This window comes from Microcaecilia unicolor, chromosome 4, assembly GCF_901765095.1.
Source record: "Microcaecilia unicolor chromosome 4, aMicUni1.1, whole genome shotgun sequence".
Classification (NCBI taxonomy): Eukaryota; Metazoa; Chordata; class Amphibia; order Gymnophiona; family Siphonopidae; genus Microcaecilia; species Microcaecilia unicolor.
The window spans coordinates 244,995,623-245,012,027 of NC_044034.1; the positions used below are offsets into that span (position 1 = coordinate 244,995,623).

Consider the following 16,405-nt stretch of genomic DNA (forward strand, 5'->3'; position numbering starts at 1 on the left):
AAAATATTAGAGACAGTCCATTATTTATAGGTAGAGACCAATATATTCTAGAGACAGTCCCTTAAGGTGCCCCATAGCTATGACACGTTCAATGGAATACATTTCTTTAACCAAATCATGTAAAGCCTCCTTTTTAAGATAACTTACTACTTGTAAATAAGCATATTGATCATGATCTTTAAGATCAAATTGTGTCATTAGTGTCTCAAAGGGCAAAATTCCATCTAATTCTACAAGCTGTCCCAAAGTACATAATCCTTTACGATCCCAGTGCTGAAAATGTGCATTAGTATGTCCAGGAGTAAACTCACTATTCTTCGAGAGATCTGAGGTGGCCTCCCCCTCTGAATATATTGAAAAATTTATGATGAGTTCTAAAAGTGGATGATATAGCAATAGATAGAGCCATACAAAATATAAAAGTATAGGCAACACCACCATTTTGATAGCATTAGTATGACCTAGCCAAAAAGGGCTTTGCCAGTTTCCTTTTCACTGGGAAAATAAGAGTATTAAATATCATGGAATTCATTTCACCTTTCAAAGATCACAATTATATAATAACTACTATAATAGATTCTTTTATTTCATGATCAGGAAATAGAAAGATCGCTTTTAATTCTCACTGTTGGGGCAGATTGGTGGGGCAAGATTTCCCTTGACTAAATCCATGATGGCTTTGCCTCTTTTATCCACGCCTACATATATGTTCAGTAATTTTGTTCTTTATAATATTCTCTACCATTTTGCCTGGCACCAGTGTCAGGCTCACCAGTCTATAATGTCCCAGGTCACCTCTGGAACCCTTTTTAAAAATGGGTATTATGTTTGCCACCCTCCAATCTTCTGTGTAATTACTTGGATCTCCCCTGGAACCCTTTTTAAAATTCGGAGTCACATTGGATACCCTCTAGTACTCAGTTACTACAGATAACTTTAATGACAGGTTACAGATCACTAGCAGCAGATCAGCAATATACACATACATACATACACACACCTATATATATGTGTATGTGCTTGTGTTTTGTGTATTTACAAATTTTTTTTTGCTTTATATATATATGTGTGTTTGTGTTGCTCCACTGAAGTCATTTTGGGAGCAGTTAGAGAAAGTTCCTTGAAGTGGCCTGGTGATTAGAGCAATAGACCGAGAACCAGGGAAGCATAAGTTCAATTTTCACTTCTGCCACTGACTGACACTCTTGTGATTTTGAGCAAGCCACTGTATCTGCCATTGACTCTGGTATCCACCTTAGATTGTAAGTTTTTAGGGCAGGCAGATATTGTACTGAAATACTCAACACTATTGTACACTGCTTCTTATGTCCATTAGGGCAATAAAAATAAGAAGCAATACTATTTATGGTCCTTCGCAGTTATGATGCCTGAGAAGACCTAGGTCTGTCATATGGTTTGTGAGAAATTTGTGGCAAAAAGAAAGGCATTGGAGAAATTCTCCTGAGTATTTACTCAAACAGAATACTATGCAGTGGCGTAGGAAGGGTGGGTGGGAGGGGCGGTCTGCCCCGGGTGCACGCGCTCGGGGGGTGCCGGCCCCGCTGGTTCCCTGCTCTCTCTGCCCCAGGACCAGGTTACTTCCTGTTCTGGGGCAGAGAGAGCAGGGAACCAGCGGGGCCGACGTAGCTCCGAGTGACGTGCACTCGGGGCGGATCGGCCCTCCCGCAGGTAAGAATGTGGTCTGGGAGGGGGGGGGGGGGTTGCGCAGCGGCGACCCGCCCCGGGTGCCATTAGCCCTTGCTACGGCACTGATACTATGAAGCACTTAAAAATAAGTAGAAGTAAATAATGTGAAGAATCTTATAATTCTCAAATTGATGCTTCTTTTAAGTTAAGCTCTGAGTTATTTAAGGTAGCTCAAAATTTATTATTGGCAGGACAGCCCCTTAAACCAACTGAGATAAATGGTCAAATGTTTGCCCACTCTCTAGTTCAAAAGATTGAGGGAATTAATTTATCTTTTAATGCTATCCATCAGGATCATGCCACTGATGCAGATGTTCTTTTACTTTTATGAGATACCTTATCCTCAGAAATGAAATAATTGTAACTGTGTGGAACACCTAAAATAGTTTTGATCAGTGTTCCACTTATATTTTCAAAGCTTTGAATGTTGACCTTGGTAAAGTGTTTCAACCATTGTTAAGCAGTTGCTCAGTGAAGGCAAAATACCCTCTAAGCTGAAGAGAGCTAAGAGTATTTTTTTTTCAGCGCCAATTTTTTAGGCATTATATATAGAATTTGGTCCAATATTCTAAATAAGGTCTCACCAGAGTCTAATACAGAGGCATTTTCATCTCGTTTTTCCTACCAGCTATTCCTCTCCCTATGCACCTCAGCATCCTTTTAGCTTTCGCTGTCACCTTTTCTACATGTTTGGCCACCTTATGATCATCACATATGATCACACCCAAGTCATAAGTACATAAGTAATGCCATACTGGGAAAAGACCAAGGGTCCATCGAGCCCAGCATCTTGTCCACGACAGCGGCCAATCCAGGCCAAGGGCACCTGGCAAGCTTCCCAAACGTACAAACATTCTATACATGTTATTCCTGGGATTTTGGATTTTTCCAAGTCCGTTTAGTAGCGGTTTATGGACTTGTCCTTTAGGAAACCGTCCAACCCCTTTTTAAACTCTGCTAAGCTAACCGCCTTCACCACATTTTCCGGCAATGAATTCCAGAGTTTAATTACATGTTGGGTGAAGAAACATTTTCTCCGATTTGTTTTAAATTTATTACACTGTAGTTTAATCGCATGCCCCCTAGTCCTAGTATTTTTGGAAAGCGTGAACAGACGCTTCACATCCACCTGTTCCACTCCACTCATTATTTTATATACCTCTATCATGTCTCCCCTCAGCCGTCTCTTCTCCAAGCTGAATAGCCCTAGCCTCCTTAGTCTTTCTTCATAGGGAAGTCGTCCCATCCCCGCTATCATTTTAGTCGCCCTTTGCTGCACCTTTTCCAATTCTACTATGTCTTTCTTGAGATGCGGCAACCAGAATTGAACACAATACTCAAGGTGCGGTCGCACCATGGAGTGATACAACGGCATTATAACATCCTCACACCTGTTTTCCATACCTTTCCTAATAATACCCAACATTCTATTTGCTTTCCTAGCCGCAGCAGCACACTGAGCAGAAGGTTTCAGTGTGTTATCGACGACGACACCCAGATCCCTTTCTTGGTCCGTAACTCCTAACGTGGATCCTTGCATGACGTATCTATAATTCGGGTTCTTTTTTCCCACATGCATCACCTTGCACTTGCTCACATTAAACGTCATCTGCCATTTAGCCGCCCAGTCTCCCAGTCTTGTAAGGTCCTCTTGTAATTTTTCACAATCCTGTCCCGAGTTAACGACTTTGAATAACTTTGTGTCATCAGCAAATTTAATTACCTCGCTAGTTACTCCCATCTCTAAATCATTTATAAATATATTAAAAAGCAGCGGTCCTAGCACAGACCCCTGAGGAACCCCACTAACTACCCTTCTCCATTGTGAATACTGCCCATTTAACCCCACTCTCTGTTTCTTATCCTTCAACCAGTTTTTAATCCACAATAGGACATTTCCTCCTATCCCATGACCCTCCAGTTTCCTCTGTAGCCTTTCATGAGGTACCTTGTCAAATGCCTTTTGAAAATCCAGATACACAATATCAACCGGCTCCCCTTTGTCCACATGTTTGTTTACTCCTTCAAAGAATTGAAGTAAATTGGTCAGGCAAGATTTCCCCACAAAAAAGCCGTGCTGACTCGGTCTCAGTAATCCATGTCCTCGGATGTGCTCTGTAATTTTGTTTTTAATAATAGCCTCTACCATTTTCCCCGGCACCAACGTCAGACTCACCGGTCTATAATTTCCCGGATCTCCCCGGGAGCCTTTTTTAAAAATGGGTGTTACATTGGCCACCCTCCAATCTTCTGGTACCACGCTCGATTTTAAGGATAAGTTGCATATCACTAGCAGTAGCTCCGCAAGCTCATTTTTCAGTTCTATCAGTACTCTAGGATGAATACCATCCGGTCCAAGAGATTTGCTACTCTTCAGTTTGCCGAACTGCCACATTACGTCCTCCAGGTTTACCGTGAAGTCAGTAAGTTTCTCCGACTCGTCTGCTTGAAATACCATTTCCGACACCGGTATCCCACCCAAATCTTCCTTGGTGAAGACCAAAGCAAAGAATTCATTCAGTCTCTCTGCTACGTCTTTGTCTTCCTTGATCGCCCCTTTTACCCCTCGGTCATCCAGCGGCCCAACCGATTCTTTTGCCGGCTTCCTGCTTTTAATATACCGAAAAAATGTTTTCCAATTTTTTTTGCCTCTAATGCTATCTTTTTTTTGTAACCCTCTTGGCCTTCTTTATCTGCGCCTTGCATTTGCTTTGACACTCCTTATGCTGCTTCTTGTTATTTTCAGACGGTTCCTTCTTCCATTTTCTGAAGGCGTTTCTTTTAGCCCTAATAGCTTCCTTCACCTCACTTTTCAACCAGGCCGGCTGTCTTTTGGAGTTCCGTCTTTCTTTTCTAATTCGCGGAATGTATATGACCTGGGCCTCCAGGATGGTATTTTTGAACAGCGTCCACGCTTGTTGTACAGTTTTTACTCTCTCAGTTGCCCCCCTAAGTTTTTTTTTTACCGTTCTTCTCATTTTATCATAGTCTCCTTTTTTAAAGTTAAACGCTAAGGTATTTGACTTTCTGTGTACAGTTACTTCAAGGTCGATATCAAAACTGATCATATTATGGTCACTGTTATCAAGCGGTCCCAGTACCATAACGTACCTCACCAGATCATGCGCTCCACTAAGGACCAAGTCTAGAATTTTTCCTTCTCTCGTCGGCTCCTGCACCAGTTGCTCCATAAAGCTGTCCTTGATTTCATCAAGGAATTGTATCTCTGTAGCGTGTCCCGATGTTACATTTACCCAGTCTATATTTGGATAATTGAAGTCACCCATTATTATCACATTGCCCATTTTGTTTGCGTCTCTGATTTCTTTTATCATTTCTGTGTCTACCTGCTCATCCTGGCGCGGCGGACGGTAGTACACTCCTATCACCGTTTTTTTCCCTTTTATACATGGAATTTCAACCCACAATAATTCAAAGGTGTGATTTGTGTCCTGCTGAATTTGTAATCTATCTGAGTCAAGGCTCTCGTTAATATACAATGCTACCCCTCCACCAGTCCGGTCCACCCTATCACTACGATATACTTTGTACCCCGGTATGACAGTGTCCCACTGGTTATCCTCCTTCCACCAGGTCTCAGTAATGCCTATTATATCCAATTTTTCGTTTAGTGCAATATATTCCAACTCTCCCATCTTATTTCTTAGACTCCTAGCATTTGCATATAGACATTTCAGAGTATGTTTGTTGTTCTTATTTGCATGATGCTTAGTACCTGACACTATTGATTTGACATCTTTTGTCTGATCTTTAGTTGTATTTAAGGGCACCTGGTCTACCACAGTCTGTTGTGTGACCTCACTATCCAGAAACCCTATCTTCCCTGTTTGTGAGGTATCTTTGCAAGATACCTTTTCCCGAACCATGCGCTTTTGAGCGACTGTCGGCCTTCCCCCCATTTCTAGTTTAAAAGCTGCTCTATCTCCTTTTTAAATGCCGATGCCAGCAGCCTGGTCCCACCATGGTTAAGGTGGAGCCCATCCTTTCGGAATAGGCTCCCCCTTCCCCAGAATGTTGCCCAGTTCCTAACAAATCTAAAACCCTCCTCCCTGCACCATCGTCTCATCCACGCATTGATACTCTGGAGCTCTGCCTGTCTCTTGGGCCCTGCACGTGGAACAGGTAGCATTTCAGAAAATGCTACCCTAGAGGATCTGGATTTGAGCTTTCTACCTAAGAGCCTAAATTTGGCTTCCAGAACCTCTCTCCCACATTTTCCTATGTCATTGGTACCCACATGTACCAAGACAGCGGACTCCTCCCCAGCACTATCTAAAATCCTATCTAGGTGACGCGTGAGGTCCGCCACCTTCACACCAGGCAGGTAAGTAACCAGGCGATCCTCACGTCCCGCTCCTCGTTCATACACAAAAGTTCTTCACCTCCTCAACTATACCGTTCCCTTGGGGTTTTGCAGCCCAAATGCATGACCTTACATTTTTTGCATTAAATCTAAGCTGCCAAATTCCAAACCATTTCTCTAGCTTCGCTAAGTCCTGCCTCATGTTATCCATACCATCAGGGATGTCTAACCTATTGCAGATTTTGTTATAATCCGCAAAAAGGCAAACCTTACCAGACAGTCCTTCAGCAATATCGCTGATAAAGTAATTGGTTTTGGTAGCTAGTCTCTGATAAAGAAGAGACACATTACCACCTATGATTTTTTTTTCTGCGGTAATTGTAAACCGTACTGGGCAGGAGTATGGCACTGGATTTGTTCTATCCTAAATAGAGATGTACCTTTTAATTACGGAACCCTACTAGTCACATCTTTGGCTGGACATGCTTTGAAGATTACGTAACAGGCAAAACTATTAAATAGCCTTAAAATAATCAGGAACTCTGTATTGAATGTCCATGTTGTGGTGGAGCTGATCTGTTATATCAGAGCTGTTATGTTCTGGCAGCGGGCAGGGAGTGTCGGAAATCTTCATTGGTGAAATGTGGGCACTTGAAATGGAGCATGTTTCTCAAATTCGAGGTGATGATTTCATATACTTCTGATTTGAAAGTTATCCCAGGAAAACTATGCCCTTAGGGCACCTGTTACTAAGTGGCGGTAAGCCTGATGCGGGTTACTGCTCGCTAAACAGGAAGTACCTCTGGGCTACTGCAGCAGCCTGGCAGTACTTCCTACCCCTAGTGTGCCGTCATATCTGGTGCTACAGAAATATATTTATTTTTGTAGCGCCGGATTGTACTCAGTGATAATTGGGCAGTGCCTTGCGGTACACAGCGCGGGAGCCCTTACTGCCACCTCAGTGGGTGGTGGTAAGGGCTTCCCCTGAAATGGCTGCATGGCAAGTGCTTTACATTCTGCACAGCCATTTCCTGCAGGAAAGAGAGACTTCCCTTTTACTCGCTGAGGAAAAAGGTGGCTTCGGCACATGCGAAAAACAAGCACAGATCCCCTTTTGCTTCCGCTAGGTAAAAGGGGCCCTTAATTTGGATCTATTTGAGGAGCACAGTTTTTCTGAGTTAAAATGCACACACGTGTTTGAGTTTTCAGAAGAATGCACATAAGTGGCAACTCCTCCACAATTCTACTGTCTGGTATGCTGCCCCAAACGTCAGGGTGAACTTAACATGCATAGAAGCTGTACACAGTACACACGTGATTTTATTTGCAGATCAGGTTTTTTTAACAGGTCATTTCTGCAGGTAAGGCACTGCTTTACTCTTGGAAATACTTTTTGAAAATTACCCTCTTAGTCCTGCAAAGCATTGTACATTTTCCACATAATTTCTTCAGAACCTGAAAATTCTTTCACAGAATATATAACCTATTTCAGAAAATCTTTTTTCATGGTGTGCTGCAGAAAATCATGGGTCTTGCAATAAAGTTCCTTCCCCATTCAGAGGAAGGGGATCTGTGAAGTCCTGGAACTTTGCATGTTTCAGTGGCGTTCCTAGGGGGGCTGACACCCGGGGCGGATCGCCGATGCGCCCCGCTCCCCCGGTGCAGCACCCCCCCCCCCCCGGATGCAGCGTGACACCCCCCCCCCCCGCGAAAGAACCCCCCCCTCCCGGGTGCACGCCGCTGGGGGGGGGGGGAGGGTGCCGCGCGCGCCTGTCCTCCGTTCGTACCATGCTTCTTCTCTGCCCCGGAACAGGTTACTTCCTGTTCCGGGGCAGAGAAGAAGCATGGAACAAACGGAGGACAGGCGCGCACGGCACCCCCCCCCCCCAGCGCCGTGCACCCGGGGCGGACCGCCCCCACCACCCCCCCCTCTAGGAACGCCACTGGCATGTTTAGACATGATGTACAGACCTCAGAATTTAATTTATGAGCAGAGCAGTTCCTAAATGCAGAGGACTCAAATACAAATCGATATATGCGTCCAGCTTTCCCTACATCTGCATGCAGCTGTGGAACACGCTACCAAATGCTATAAAGATTACACACGACCTATTAACTTTCCGGAAACTTCTGAAGACCAATCTGTTCAAAAAGACTTATAATATGAATACTTCACAAAAGTCTTAAAATCTAATATGTATCAGATCAACCCAACATTGACTTCTTCAATCTGGATACTTTAATTTACTTTAATAATATTGAATGTTTTAACATCTCCTATTCAATTCTTATGTACCTGTTATGAATCATTTACTTATTTCTCATAATTCATTCATTGTTTATTATCATATTTAATCCATGTGATATCTTCATGTACCTTTGATTGTAATACCTTTTTTGTATTTATCATTCCGTTAATGGTGACTACCATTGCGGCATAATAAATGTGGGATACAAATGCAGCAAATAAATAAATAAATTATTTTTTTTACTTTAATTTACAGACAATGGAGACTCCAACTCTTCAGAACATTTCATGCATTGTTAGACCAGGAGAACTGTTGGCTGTAATCGGCCCAGTGGGTGCTGGGAAAGTGAGTTTTGATTGACTGTTCTTCTGAATTTTAAATGCAGTAATGCTTTTCTTTATGAATATGTGGAAAATGAATGATTTGAATTACTGTATCAGCCATTTGATTTAAAATAATAATAATTAAAAAAAAATGCACACAAGAGCATCACAAAAAAATAAAACAGACTTCCTCATTCCTAAAAAAATAAACCATCCCTCAAAAGAAATCCTAAGAAAGGCTGTACTTCTACATTGAGGGGGCAGTGGGCACCACCATGTAGGTGCCAGCATTAACCCCCGAATTCTATAAAAGTTGCTAAAAATTGTACGAGCAAATTTGGACTTACAATTAAATAAGCTAATTGGTGCCGATAATTGACTTGCTAACAAGCAGTTATTGGCACTGATTAGATTTAGTTGACTTATACAAAGGGAAATGGGAGGATCATGGGCGGAACGGGGGTGTTCCCAAATTTACACCCGTTGTTATGGAATAGGAGGGTTCTGTGTCTAATTTAGGTGCAACGATTTGCATTTCGTTTCAGTTGGTGCAAATGGCCACGCCAAAAGTTAGATGCGATTCCTGGGTATAAGTGATATTCTATAAACCGTGCCTAACTTTGTGTGGCTTATAAAATAATGCTTTTTTCAGTGCCAAATTTTTGGGTGCCATGTATAGATTTCACCTCTAAGTGGCTAGTGTGCTTAATTTCCATTATAGAATACCTAGTGTAAGGCCACATCAGCAGGTCTGCAGTTAGGCGCTAACAGTTATGCCAGGTGTATGTTTAGTGTAAATGTTAGCATCTAAACGTGACATGTAAGCACGTGTATGATAGTATTCTATTAAGTTAAACTTATGAGCTTAAATGTCAGCCTAACGTATACCCCATCCATGCCCTTCCCCTAACAATTACACACTAACACCCAAATTTTATATATGGCGCTCAAAATTGTGTGTGCAAATTTGGGCATGTGCCCAGTTTGTGTGCAATTTAATTGAACAATGAGCCACAGTGCCAATAATTAGGCACTAACAATTATTAACGCTAATTGGCACCAATTTGAATTTACACGCACATCTTCTTAGTTGGTATTCTATAAAGATGAGCGTGTAAATTTTTAAGCACGTAAATTAAAGGGGTGTGGGCATGGGTGGGTCAGGGTGTTCCCAGAATTTGCGTACAGTGCTATAGAATATGGCAGATCCACACTCAATCTATGTGCGATGATTTACACCAGGTTTCAGTTGGTGTAAATGTTTGAGGCCCAAAATTGGGCGCAGATTCCAGTACTAAGCACTATTCTATAAATGGCATCCAACTCATGGCAGCAAGAGGAACCACACAAAGTGTGCAGGTGCACTTGATCCCCACGAAACAAATATAGTGTAAAGAGAAAAGAGTGGGGGAAAATAGGCTCTTTCCAATCAATGGGGGAGACGTGTAATATAATAAAATGAAATATTTATTATAACAAGTTAAATATTTCATTTTATTAAATTACATGTCTCCCCCATTGATTGGAAAGATCCTATTTTCCCCCACTCTTCTTTTTTCTATCCAACTCGTGGCACCGTTTATAGAATAACGCTTAGCATTTTTTTTTTCGGTGCCCAAATTTGGGTGCCATTTTCTGAATTTAGCCCTGTTCCATTTTAGTAATTATAGAATAGTGCTTAGACCCACTCTGCTGTTGACAGCTAAATATGCAGCTACCTGTGTGAATGCCAGTTTTCTATAAATTTAAATGCCATGTTATAGAATGAAGGGGGTAAGAGGGAGGCATCTCCATTTAGGCACCCTGAGGCCACATGGTACGTAGGGATATTTCCTGGCTTACCTTTGTGGGTCTGAGGCCTAACTTATGCCATATAATTTAGAGCATAAGTTAGGCCTCAGACCCACAAAGGTGACCCACGAAACACCCCTACAGGTAGAAACCTATTCTATAACAAGACCTAGGCATCTAGATTTCATTAAAGTATATTAGCATTATCTGTTATCGGTGTGCCTAACAGCTTAAGTGCCCTCGCTTACAGCAACCATAGAGATAAAGCTGGTGCAAGTGTAGACAGGGATGCATGAAACTTACAATGCTTTGTAAAGTGTGTGTAAATGGGACCCCTGCCTGTGTTTTGCTATTGCTCAGCCCATGTGTACGCCCCTTGCAAATACATGCTGTGCAAGATAGTCTCGTATTTACAGAACAGTGCTTAGGTAGCTTGCTAGGATATACACATGTGTGCACACAAGTACATATATGCTAGTATTATAAACGTGCGCACTGGGTTGTAAATGTTGGTGCCTGGTTCATAGAATTACCCTTCACCTGTTCTTCAGCAGTAGTTGGTCATGTACAATTAATTTTTAAAAAATTGTCTTGTAGTCTTCTCTTTTGAGTGCTGTGCTTGGTGAGCTGCCCAAAGACTCGGGCTTTGTGGATATCCGAGGAAGAGTTGGCTACGTTTCACAGCAGCCCTGGGTGTTTTCAGGCACTGTGAGAAGCAATATATTATTTGGAAAGGAGTACGTGAGAGAAAGATATGAAAAAGTGCTAAGAGCTTGTGCGCTTAAGAAAGTAAGTGTTCTCTCTTTCTATACTGCAAAACCGTGTGAGGCTTGGTTCATGGCAGAATTTATTTATTTAGATTTAGATTTTGCTCACAACTTTTTCAGTAATAGCTCAAGGTGAGTTACATTCAGGTACAGTGGATATTTCTCCTGTCCTGGGAGGGCTCACAATCTAAGTTTGTACCTGAGGGAATGGAGGGTTAAGTGACTTGCCCAAGATCACAAGAAGCAGCAGTGGGATTTGAACTGGCCACTTCTGGATTGCAAGACCGGTGCTCTAACCACTAGGCCACTCCTCCACTTCAGATGTGCTGAAGATGACAGTGTTACTCAGTGACTCCAGAGGATTTGGAATTGCTTAGTAACTATGTACAGCAGTGATTCCCAAGCCTGACCTGGAGGAACCCCAGCCAGTCAGGTTTTCAGGATATCCACAATAAGTATTCATGAGACTGATTTGCATACCAAGGAGGCAGGGTATTTAAATCAATTTCATAAATATTTATTGTGGATATCCTGAAAACATGACTGGCTGGGGTTCCTCCAAGTCAGGTTTGGGAATTGCTGACATACAGCAATGCACTCTAACTTGATTTGTGCATAATTGTCTCAGTGCTAAACAGCGCATTGAGGCCCCAATGCTCAGAAGTAAATGCAGCTGCTACAAGCCATTAGCGCTGCCTGCGTTTACCAGCGTGCAATGCTCAAAAGGCCTTACCGTGGCAAACGGTGAGCTCACCGGACAATAATGCCAGTTGCATGCAAATGTAGGCAAACGAGGACATTTTACATTCCCCATGATGCTCAGACAGCGCAGCCAACAAGCGCGCCCATACAGCTTGGAGCTGGCATTAGGGTTTTTGAAGAGAGGACTGTCCCCCTCTGACGTTAAAAATGTTCTCTATAACAAACCTCTGCCTTTTAAAACCAGTTATATAAGTATATAAGTGTTGCCATACTGGGACAGACCGAAGGTCCATCAAGCCCAGCATCCTGTTTCCAACAGTGGTCAATCCAGGTTGCAAGTATCTAGCAAGATCCCAAAACACTACAATACATTTTATGCTGCTTATCCTAGGAATACTGTCAAACAAAGTGTCTGATCTCTACTTATACTATTAACAATATCAAATTGATCGGAAGTAGAGCTTCTGTTTAGAGTAATGCCCGCTGCTGCGATATGCGCTCGAATAGCCACTACTAATGGAGGAGGAGTCTCATAAACTTACACAGCTGATTTCACTTCACCAAACAGTGAGTCTTAGCTTTCGTGTATATTTATAATCATCGACTCGCCTTCCTCCTCCCTGCTATCTAGTGACTTCTATTGTAATCACACTCTGGAGCGGTATTAACAACATTGATGGGGAGGTCATAGCACCGGACCGTTTCACCTCATTTCGGCACAAGTGAGGTGAAACGGTCCGGTGCTATGACCTCCCCTTGACAAAGCGTTCTTGCGAAACAGGCCCCTGTTGGGGAAAGAGGGCACGCCGGCTGACACAGATAAGTAAAGTGCAGCCATCAATGTTGTTAAGACTGCTCCAGAGTGTGATTACAATAGAAGTCACTAGATAGCAGGGAGGAGGAAGGCGAGTCAATAATTATAAATATACACGAAAGCTAAGGCTCACCGTTTGGTGAAGTGAAATCAGCTGTGTAAGTTTGAAACTCCTCCTCCATTAGTAGTGGCTATTTGAGCACATATATAGTGGTTAGGGTGGTGGACTTTGGTCCTGGGGAACTGAGGAACTGAGTTTGATTCCCACTTCAGGCACAGGCAGCTCCTTGTGACTCTGGGCAAGTCACTTAACCCTCCATTGCCCCATGTAAGCCGCATTGAGCCTGCCATGAGTGGGAAAGCGCGGGGTACAAATATAACAAACAAAAAAAAAATCACAGCAGCGGGCATTATCCTAGGAATAAGCAGTGGATTATCCCCAAGTCCATCTTAATAATAGCTTATGGACTTTTCTTTTAAGAAGCTATCCAAACCTTTTTAAACCCCGCTAAGCTAACCACTTTTACCACATTCTCTGGCAACAAATTCCAGAGTTTAATTACACTTTGAGTGAAGAAATATTTTCTCTGATTTGTTTTAAATTTATTACTTTGTAGCTTCATTGTGTGCCTCCTAGTCCTAGTATTTTTGGAATTCATGTCTACCCGTTCCACTCCACTCATTATTTTATAGACCTCTATCATATCTTCCCTCATCCGTCTTTTCTCCAAGCTGAAGAGCCCTAGCTAGCTGCTTTAGTCTTTCCTCATAGGGAAGTTGTTCCATCCCCTTTATCATTTTTGTTGCCCTTCTCTGTATCTCTTCTAATTCCACTATATCTTTTTTTGAGATGCGGTGACCAGAATTGCCACAGTATTCGAGTTGTGGTCGCACCATGGAGCGATATAAAGACATTATAATGGCCTCATTTTTGTTATCCATCTCTTTCCTAATACTATCTAACATTCTATTTGCTTTCTTAGCCGCCGCTGCACACTGAGCAGAGCGTTTCAACGTATCATCAATGATGACACCTAGATTCCTATCCTGGTCGGTGACTCCTACCTTGGAACTTTGCATTACGTAACTATAATTTGGATTCCTGTTTCCCACATGCATCACTTTGCACTTGCTCACATTAAACATCATCTGTCATTTGGATGCCCAGTCTCGCATGGTCCTCTTGTAATTTTTCACAATCCTCCTGCGATTTAACAACTTTGAATAACTTTGCGTCATCAGAAAATTTAATTACCTCACTAGTTACTCCCATCTCTAGATCATTGACAAATATGTTAAAAAGCAGCAGTCCCATCACAAACCCCGGGGAACCTCACAATCTTTCCTTCTCCATTGAATACTGACTATTTAACCCTACTCTCTATTTTCTATCCTTTAACCAGTTTTTAAACCACAGTAGGACACTACCTCCTATCCCATGACTTTCCAATTTCCTCTGGAGTCTTTCATGAGGTACTTTGTCAAACGCCTTTTGAAAATCCAGATACACAATATCAACCGTCTCACCTTTATCCACATGTTTGTTCACCCCTTCAAAGAAATGTAATAGATTGGTGAGGCAAGATTTCTCTTTACTAAATCCATGTTTGCTTTGTCTCATTAATCCATGCTTTTGAATATGCTTTGTAATTTTGTTCTTTATAATAGTCTCAACCATTTTGCCTGCTCGGTTTGAACCATGCTGCGTGGTTGCTTTCAGGTTCCTTCCACTTCCCTATACAGTACAGCACCACTCAGTGTTGTAAAGGAAGCTGCTACAGATTTAAACGAACTCAAGAAGACGGGTGCGATTTTCTTGCAGAGGAGTATGCTTGCATGCCTCTGGCTATTTTTAGAGTATTTTCCTTACCTGTGTTACTGTAGATATCATTTAAAAGTTTATCCATGGCAGGTCTTCCTCCTCTTCCTCTCGTCTCCCCTCTGACTTTCTGGGTTGTAATACATCCTTGCTGCTCCTTCACTTCCTGCCCCACCCGATCTGTACATCTTTCTCCTTTGTGCGCATGCCTAGGCAAGATCCTCCTGCTGAATTCTCTAATGCTTAACATAAAAAATCTGCCTATATTTGCATCTCATTAGCGTTGAGCATTAGAGAGTTATTCTATAGCACTGTTCCGGTGCTATTTCTCCAGCGCTGTTCAGTACAGTGCCAGAGTTTTGAGAATAGGGGCCTGAAATGAGTCGTTATTGTGTCACTAGCTTTGTCCGTTGGACATCAGTTCTGCACATTTTACCTGTTGCCCCGGGTAAATAATCACAGTAAAAATCTGAAATGCACTAGAGTTGCATGATATTAGTAAAAGGCTTTGTTTTTAAAATACTACATTTTAAACTGAAACACAAGAATTGCTTTCTTCTGTTTTATAGGACATGCAGCAGCTAGAAGATGGTGATCTGACCATGATCGGTGACCGTGGCGTTACACTAAGTGGTGGGCAGAGGGCACGAGTGAACCTTGCTAGGTGTGTTAATAGTAACATAGAAAGATAGTAGATGACGGCAGAAAAAGACCTGCATGGTCCATCCAGTCTGCCAACAAGATAAACTCATATGTGCTACTTTTTGTGTATACCCTACCTTGATTTGTACCTGTCCTCATCAGGGCACAGACCATATAAGTCTGCCCAGCACTATCCCCGCCTCCCAACCACCAGCCCCGCCTCCCACCACCGGCTCTGCCACCCAATCTCAGCTAAGCTCCTGAGGATCCATTCCTTCTGAACAGGATTCCTTTATGTTTAATGTATTCTTTATGTTTAATGTATTCTTGTCAAAGTGTTTGGGGTGAAGAGTGATGGACTGAGCTATATGTTGATGACAAGCCTTTCTGTTTAGAAAAGGGTGATTTGCTTTGAGATGAGTACTGCCCAGGATCAGTAATCCTCCTAAATGAATGGCCTGAAGTGTCTGATTGATTAAAATGTAGATTTCTTTCAATCTATTTTGATAATGCACTAACCTGCCCATGTGATTTATTTTCAATCCCAGGGCAGTAGAGTTTGTGCTGAGAGTCGTGGAGCCTTCTCATTAATAGCTTATGGATGCGAAACTTGTTCTGTATTGAACTGAGGTCTGTCTGTTCACATGGCTTATTTGTCCTTCAGAGCTGTCTACCAAGATGCTGATATCTATCTCCTGGATGACCCGCTCAGTGCAGTTGATACTGAAGTTGGAAGACATTTATTTCAAAAGTATGTTATTTGCTTTCTTACGTTTTAATTTTACTTTATATACACTGAAAATTCAAGGCTATTATTAGAAATGAATTATCTTGCATTTTGCCATTTGTGAATTTCTGTACAAGCAGTCACTCTTGATCAGTAAAGAATGGAACTAATAAGTAGCCTTAGACATATTAATCATATCGTGTTTTAATCATGTTTATTTTAGCATCTAAAAATTGTTTTGTAGCGTGGTCTCAAACTTACCGCTGGATGCTGAACAAGTCTCGTGGTAAGCATGTGCTAGTGGTTATTGCATCTTAGTAAATGGAATAAGACTTCTATTTTAAAAGCATCTCCAGATGTAACTAACAAGAATCTACATATGTCGATTACATATATATCTAAATGATGAGTTCAGAAAGCCACTAATTACATGGGAGATCACTAAGATACAGAGATTTTAAGGGAGTGTGGCTTGGGCAGACCAAAAACCTACCTGTGTAATCTTATATAGGGCATACACATCTATGTTTAAAAAAACAA

At 42.0% G+C, this 16,405-nt stretch overlaps 1 protein-coding gene across 1 annotated transcript in view; it reads left to right on the plus strand.

The window, feature by feature from the left end:
* ABCC4 (ATP binding cassette subfamily C member 4) overlaps nucleotides 1–16,405 on the plus strand; it is a 520,751-nt gene that overhangs the window by 116,856 nt on the left and 387,490 nt on the right. Inside the window, exons 10-13 of the mRNA XM_030201377.1 lie at nucleotides 8,536–8,625; nucleotides 10,992–11,183; nucleotides 15,066–15,160; nucleotides 15,803–15,889. Of these exons, the coding sequence (XP_030057237.1) occupies nucleotides 8,536–8,625; nucleotides 10,992–11,183; nucleotides 15,066–15,160; nucleotides 15,803–15,889 (464 nt within the window). The remainder of the gene's footprint in view (nucleotides 1–8,535; nucleotides 8,626–10,991; nucleotides 11,184–15,065; nucleotides 15,161–15,802; nucleotides 15,890–16,405) is intronic.